At 44.7% G+C, this 8,077-nt stretch overlaps 1 protein-coding gene across 1 annotated transcript; it reads left to right on the top strand.

Annotated features, from left to right (window-relative positions):
* The first annotated feature begins 2,386 nt into the window (after window positions 1-2,386).
* On the top strand, window positions 2,387-5,472 carry LOC125508215 (uncharacterized). Its single transcript, XM_048672832.2, has 7 exons — window positions 2,387-2,744; window positions 3,229-3,476; window positions 3,579-3,740; window positions 3,829-3,985; window positions 4,065-4,207; window positions 4,337-4,372; window positions 4,461-5,472. Exons 1-7 carry the CDS (start codon window positions 2,669-2,671, stop codon window positions 5,175-5,177), a joined length of 1,539 nt encoding a protein of 512 aa, XP_048528789.1. The 5' UTR covers window positions 2,387-2,668; the 3' UTR covers window positions 5,178-5,472.
* Window positions 5,473-8,077: the final 2,605 nt, after the last annotated feature.

Consider the following 8,077-nt stretch of genomic DNA (forward strand, 5'->3'; position numbering starts at 1 on the left):
CATGTAGGCCAAGGCGCACCCCCTACAGCCCATGTGGCCCCCCGGGGCAGGTGGCCCCACCCGGTGGACCCCCGGGACCCTTCCGGTGGTCCCGGTACAATACCGGTGACACCGAAACTTGTCCCGATGGCCGAAATAGCACTTCCTATATATAATTCTTTACCTCCGGACCATTCCGGAACTCCTCGTGACGTCCGGGATCTCATCCGGGACTCCGAACAACTTTCGGGTTACCGCATACTAATATCTCTATAACCCTAGCGTCACCGAACCTTAAGTGTGTAGACCCTACGGGTTCGGGAGACATGCAGACATGACCGAGATGACTCTCCGGTCAATAACCAACAGCGGGATCTGGATACCCATGTTGGCTCCCACATGTTCCACGATGATCTCATCGGATGAACCACGATGTCAAGGACTTAATCAATCCCGTATACAATTCCCTTTGTCTAGCGGTACGATACTTGCCCGAGATTCGATCGTTGGTATCCCGATACCTTGTTCAATCTCGTTACCGGCAAGTCTCTTTACTCGTTCCATAACACATCATCACGTGATCAACTCCTTGATCACATTGTGCACATTATGATGATGTCCTACCGAGTGGGCCCAGAGATACCTCTCCGTTTACACGGAGTGACAAATCCCAGTCTCGATTCGTGCCAACCCAACAGACACTTTCGGAGATACCTGTAGTGTACCTTTATAGCCACCCAGTTACGTTGTGACGTTTGGCACACCCAAAGCACTCCTACGGTATCCGGGAGTTGCACAATCTCATGGTCTAAGAAAATGATACTTGACATTAGAAAAGCTATAGCATACGAACTACACGATCTAGTGCTATGCTTAGGATTGGGTCTTGTCCATCACATCATTCTCCTAATGATGTGATCCCGTTATCAACGACATCCAATGTCCATGGTCAGGAAACCGTAACCATCTATTGATCAACGAGCTAGTCAACTAGAGACTTACTAGGGACATGGTGTTGTCTATGTATCCACACATGTATCTGAGTTTCCTATCAATACAATTATAGCATGGATAATAAACGATTATCATGAACAAGGAAATATAATAATAACTTATTTATTATTGCCTCTAGGGCATATTTCCAACAGTATTCCCATGCCTGTATACTAATTTCTGGGTTGTATTTGTCGTATATATGTCGTACTAGGGGGCCATGCCTGGGCGGTTGGTTCTTTGATGTGCCCACCCTTGGTTTTTCTTAAGAGCAATTGTGTGACTACCAAAGATGGGGGAGTCTAGGACTTGTCCGCCAAGAAGGCAAGATGGAGGATGGCATCCACTGACCAAGATCAATATATAAGGCCATTCCCTCAAGCAAAGAGGGGGCTTTCAACCCCTCCAAAAACCCTAGATTAGCTTGATTAGGTCATTCATGATCATGTCGTCCACACCCCCATCTTCAGCAACTTAATCCTCAACTTGCCAAACACGCCATTGTACACACCATTGCAAAATCCATTTGTGATATAATCTTCATATAAGGAGAAGTAAGGTTATTATTCGCTACACGCGAGCTCAAACCTGAGTAAAACTTGTGCCACATGTCCATCTGATAACATGAGGTGACGCCTCATTATTATACATCCACTGTATTGCAGTTAGGTACATAGTCATGACCTCAAATGTAAGTCCAATCTACTTAGCGACAAAAATGACATATACGACAAAAATATGTACCGGAACGAGAAAGACGTTACTAACTGAAAGTGCCTTATTTTTTGTTGGATATACATCTTTACTTTAGTTGATACTTGTCCATGGTGCTTCACTACATGTTGATAAAATGAGTGTAATATAATTTGTACCACTGTTTCAAAGTCGGTATCATGATAATGCCTAATTTTTAGTACTTTCCACATGTGATGGTTGTAGGTTCTAAAACTCTTTGCAATAGCTATTTTTTAGCCGTTTATGCCCCTCCCCCCCCCCCCCCCCCCCCCCGATTTAGTCCATTTTGTCCAAAGAGGAGATAAACCATCCCCAAGCTCGAGTCGGGGGCACTGCGTCCGGCCACACATTGCCGCCAGAGGGGAGGATGAGGGTTCGCCAATTCGGGTGTGGGGGGGGGGGGCTTTTCTTTTTGGCTGCCGCTCAAATTAGACACTCGCCGAGCTCGAGATTGCACACAGCGGGCAACTACAACATCGTTAGCGAGGGCTCGCCAGGGCCTTGCCGGAGGGGAAGAAGAAACTTGACTTGTTCAGATGCGAGTTAGGCGCGAAAGAAAACAATGCGGTTTAGGAGGAGGAAGAACACCAGCGGGCGCTGGATTGAAATCGGACGGTTGGGGTAGAGAGCAGATTTGACTGAAACGAAAATATAAACAACTCAGTAAGAGAACGACCGAGGAGCAGCCCGGCGGCGAGGCAGCGAAGCGCCCGAACCGATTCGAGTGACACTCCTCTTTTTTACCTCCCTCCCTCCCTCCCAAAGTCCAAACCCTAGCCGGCTAGACCTCGCGATCCAATCCACATCTAACCCACCCGTAGAGATTTCGGCGGCCGATGTCTCCGCTGTCGCCGCCGCGGTCTCCACGCCCCCTCTCCTACTAGCAGTCAGCCAGCAACCTCCCTCACAGCCTAAAAATCCACGCCGTAACGACGACTCGAGGGTCGGACGGCAGGCGGCCATGAGCAGCGCGTTCAGCGAGGAGATACTCGCCGACAAGCTCGCCAAGCTCAACAACACGCAGCAGTGCATCGAAAGTATCCTTGATTTGATTTTGTCGCCCAAATTGCTCGAGAGATCTGTTTGGTGATTCTGAAGTTTAGTGTCGAGTTGCAAATTTTCTGCGCTGAATATTCAACTTTCTGTAGAAAGAACGCCCTTTTTTCTTGATTTGTCCTCCTTAGTTCTTGCGCCCATGCTATGTCTGTGTATATCCACTAACTTATTCGAAAGGATATATCCTTGAATGGGAATAAGCACGAAGGGGGCGAGAAGGCATTTTGTGGCTTCTAAAAATTGCAAATTCTTGTGTCCGTTTTCTGCCCTTTTTTTGTTCTTACTTCACGGGAGCTCTCTGGATGTTACTGCTTATGGTAAAGCACTAGAGCCTACTTAAAAACGGTACTCTTTGACCTAATATCTTGATATGTTCAGGAATCAGGAGCATAAGTCGGTAGTTTTGTCTGTCTTAATATTTCTTACCATGATCTTGTTGTTGCCTTGACTTTTCCCCTGTATTAGCGCTGTCGCATTGGTGCATTTACCATCGGAAGGATGCAGAGCTAATTGTCCAAACATGGGCCAAGCAGTTCCATAATTCTGGAAATGAACAAAAGGTCCCTTTCCTTTATCTGGCTAATGACATCCTACAGAACAGTAAGCGCAATGGCACCGAGTTTGTAGAAGAATTCTGGAAGGTCCTCCCAACAACACTTAAAGATGTAGCTGAAAAGGGTGACGACCGTGGGAAGAAGACGGTCTCTAGGCTGGTGAGTATATATCTGTACTTATAGTTGGTTAACTCTGGTTGCTATATGTTGTTAGAAGATAATCATAATGTGTTACTTTAAAACTGCACCATTGTGTTCTAGGTTGATATATGGCAAGAAAGGAGAGTTTTTGGTTCACGTGCCGGGGGCATCAAGGATGTGATGCTTGGAACTGCCCCCCTTCCTGTATTAGATATGACCAAAAAGCGCTCTCACAGTTCATCCATCAAGATTGTTAAAAGAGATTCACGTTCTGTAAAACTGGTAAGATTTTCTCCCTGTTTGCTACATTCTATATTTCGCCGGTGGATTTTGGGTAGAAATTATTCAAGTTTTGTTGTTGTCTTTTCAGAGACTAGGCGTTGGAGGAACTGCAGAGAGAATTGTATCTGCGTTGCATACTGTTCTCAGTGAACAAGCAGATGAAGATGCTGACCTCGAAAACTGCAAGACATCTATGCGTCATGTTGGAAAGATGGAGAAGGATGTTGACAGTGCCTGTAACAAAGGTACTGTTTGTTAACAGGAGTTCTCCATCTTGGCCGTCTTAGCATGTTTTGTGATGTTATTCTCTCTTTCTCTCTGTAGCTGAGGATCCTCGTCGTGAGACTCTTTGCACAAAATTGAAGGATGAGGAGGCTACCATGAAAAAATGCATCGAAAAGCTCAAAGCAGTTGAAGAAAATAGAGCAGCTGTTGTGTCTGAATTGAAAGAGGCATTGCAGGAACAGGTCAGAATTACTGTTTTATCAGTAATATAGTAATGTATTTTAAGCTTTTTCATGTACATAGGTTGATACTTTGTCCATGGCTTCCAACTTCATCTTGGATCTGTGTAATCTTATTTTTAAGTTATTCAGGAATCGGAGCTGGAGAAGGTCCGCACTCAGTTGCAGGTAATGTTTCCCAAACCTTTGAAGGTTGATACTTGTAGCTTATCTGTAACATCTATGAATAATACCATTTTGATGTTTCTGTTGACAGTTGGCTGAAGCAATGGTAGAAGAAACGGCCAACATGCAACGGAGGCTCAACAATGAGCCAATCATTCCATCTTCCAAGCTAGCATCATCAGTAGAGCCAGGAAATTCACTCTCTAATGGGCAAGTAAAGGGCCAGCAGAAGACAGCTGCTGCTATCCTCGCGGACAAGATTGCATCATCATCAAACTCTCAGCAAATACTCCAATCTGCACTTTCCAAGTTTGCTGCTGAAAATTCATCTGAGATACGCTCAGATAAAAGGATGAAAGTCGAACAATCCTCACAGGTCCCAAGCGTTGCGAATGCTGCTGCCTTCGTACCAATGCCGTCAATGGTCACCACAGCAGCACAGCAGCCCCAGACAATCTTGGTACAGCAAACTCCTGTGCAAGGCCAAGCTTCTGCGCCACAGCCCCAATACAATATCTACCAGGCCCCTCCACAGCACTTTGTCCAGCAGCCTGGAGGTTTAATTATGGGCATGCCATACAGCATGAACACCATGAATCCACCCCCACCTCCACCACCGCCGCAGATGATGAACCTAGCAAGGGCGCAGACACAGCCTCAACCACCTACACAGCAGATGCTTCAGCAGCAAATGCAGATGAATGTTGCGCCCCCGATGCAGTTTACGCTTCAGCAGCCTGGTGCACCACCTTTCAGGCCTTTGCAGCCACCTCCAGGGATGCAATTTTTCCATCACCAATCTCAGTGACATTTTTGGTAGACTGTCCAGCTCCGTTAAACTGTGATAGTGTCCAGTTTAGTATACTGGTAGAGAGAAACTGACTGCTGTAGAAGATATACCATATGGTTGTTCATTCGTGAAGTTGTTGTACATGTAACTTGAGGGAGCAAAGTGCTGTGATATATGAGCCGGTTTCTTGGCTCAATTTTTTGAAGGTCGTAGGTTGATATTGGGGGTCGGAGCTAATAATTATGTGTAGTGCATCGATGAAAGAGATTGCACTGAGGGTTCCTTGTTGATACAGAGTTAATTGATTGGTGGACTTTTTTGTTTCGAAGAACATGCAGCAAGTTTCCATTTGTGTACTGATAAAAGAATTATTTTCTACTAATGAAATTTTGAAGCTGTTGAAAAAGGACTAGTCAGCTTTATGTGCAACTTGAAATACTTCCACTCCCAAAATTTAGCTCATTCTCATACTTCCTGTTATTCAATGTAGTTTGAACATATTTTTTAGTTGTAAATGAGTAAAACTACACCAGACATCACTAAACTTGCAAGGGAGTGCAGTGAGATCCATGAACGTAAGAACTACATATTTACATCCATTAATTTGTATACATAGGTCAAGAAAGGTTGAACCTACTCTTACTAATTGGGATGGCATGCCACTTGGCTCAATCTAAATCAAATTTGACCATATGGTCGCCTTTCTAAATTGGTGGAGCAATATTTTTTTTTCTTGGAGTCACTGAACAAATTTACAAGTTTCTAACCGATCACTATCAATATGATTACCAGGTTGCGTCTTAAATAAGATCAAAATACAAAACGATCATCAGCGAATAAGGTTGCGCTATAAAAATACTTTTGTCCGTCCGGTAAGTTTTATCTGTCATTGCAGTTTTCAATTTTCTTCCTCCTCTCGCGTGGGCCATGGGCAGATTTTGATTTTCCTTGAATGCCCTCTTCTGGTCGAGCTATGCAATTTCGCTTATGCACACCACCAATTTAAATAGTACCATCTTACTTCTTTACACATTATTCCACCAATTTAAATAGGGAAACACTTCCCCGCAGACATCTGACAAGAGCCAACCGTCAAACCAACGGATAGAAGTCGATGCATTTTTCTTCTCACGACCGAGATTCATTCCAAAATCTGTCGTTTTGTTCCAAAACTGCTCAATATTCTAGCCACGTCTTCACCCATAACGCGTCCGCATTAATGGTACCTTCCCCAAACCCACCCTCCCCTCGTTCCCATCCCCACCATCTCCTCCCGAAAACCTCCACCCCGAGCTCGCATCTCACCTCGCCGCCCCGCATCCATCCCGACTTAGCTTTAACCACTGCAGCTGTCAACCCAAAACTTCACACCCATTACCGCCGTGGCCGACAATGGTGGTGAGCAATTGTTGATTCTCCACGACGCTACGACCATGATCCGCCAATATGTATTTCTCCATGATACCTTGGTTGTGATCTTCGAGGCGCATCGATGAAAGAGATGGCACTGAGCTAATAGTGTGTGTGATTCCTTGTTGATACTGAATTAATTGATTTGTGGAGTTTTTTTGTTGGAAAATGCTATCCTTCAGCCGGCTAATGCCCGCTTACGTAGCCGTCAGATCAATCATGATCAAGTAGCCACGTTGGCCACAAGCCAGTCCCTCGCGACCAGTCTTTCTCTTGCAATAAGGGTCTTATTTCAGTAGATTTCTTCAACACAAGACTGGTTTGAGAAAGAAAGAAAAAACAATTAGGAGGTGAATTATTTTTTCTGCAATTAGGGTCTTGTTTCGAAAGATTTCTACAATATATCTTTTGTTTCAGAAAGAAAAGAAATGTTTTGGTCGTAAAGGTTTTTTTTTCTTCTGCAACAGGGGTCTTGTTTCAGAAACATAGCCCGAGTTGCAACGCCGGAGGAGCGCCCGACGTTAGAGAGTGAGTGGCCAGACATTGCAACATGAGGCATGTTTCAGAAACATAGCTCCGTTTGCAGAAAACGCCGAAGAAGCGCCGGGCGTGAGAGGTTGTCGCTGTCGTGCTGGATTGAAGCTAGCAGCTGCTTGCGAGGCTGAGACGGAGGAGGAACATCAGCTCCGACGAGCACGGCAAGGACTAGTTCCCCCTGCGCGCCGGCAGCAGCGATTTTGCGGTGGTGGGGGCTGGCGCCGTGCTGGGCACAGCTGTGTCAGGACGGCGGACATGGGAATCTGTTTCCGAAACTGAGAGATTGTTGCAGGAACTAAGGAGATGGTCATGCACAGGCGGTGGTTAGATCCGACTGCTGTCAGAGCGCTGATCCAACAGAGCTCCATGTGGCGGATGTTTCTAATATCCGCCGGTGGACGCGTAGCTGCTCCCTTTTTTGTTTTGAACAAAATGCAGCAAGTTTCCATTTGTTTAACTGACAAGATAATTATTTTCTACTAATGAAACTTCAAAGCTGTTGGAAAAGGACTAGTGAGCTATATATGCAACTTGAAATACTTTCACTCACAAAATTTAGGTCATTTTGTTACTTCCCATGTTCTTCAATGTGGTTTGAATGTATTTTTAGTTGTAAAAGAGTAAAACTTCACAAGACACCACTAAACTTGCATGGAGTGCATTGAGATCCATGAACCTAAGAACCGCATATTTAGATCCATTAGCTTGTATACATAGGACAAGAAAGGTTGAGCCTACTCAATTACTAATTGAGATGGCATGCACCTTAGATCAATCTAAATCAAATTTTTCCTTGGAAGGAAGTTCTTTGTGTCATTGGACAAATTTTAACGAATTTCTTCAATGTGGTTTGTGAGTTTGATCCCCAACACAATCAAGAAATTGGTAGAATTTCTACAAACCTTCTCTAGAATCAAGAAATAAAGGGTGAAATGCGGGTCTCATTCATCCTAGACGAACCATGGAATTAA

Source organism: Triticum urartu, chromosome 5A (genome assembly GCF_056163025.1).
Source record: "Triticum urartu cultivar PI428250 chromosome 5A, HENAU_Tu73, whole genome shotgun sequence".
In the NCBI taxonomy this organism is placed as follows: Eukaryota; Viridiplantae; Streptophyta; class Magnoliopsida; order Poales; family Poaceae; genus Triticum; species Triticum urartu.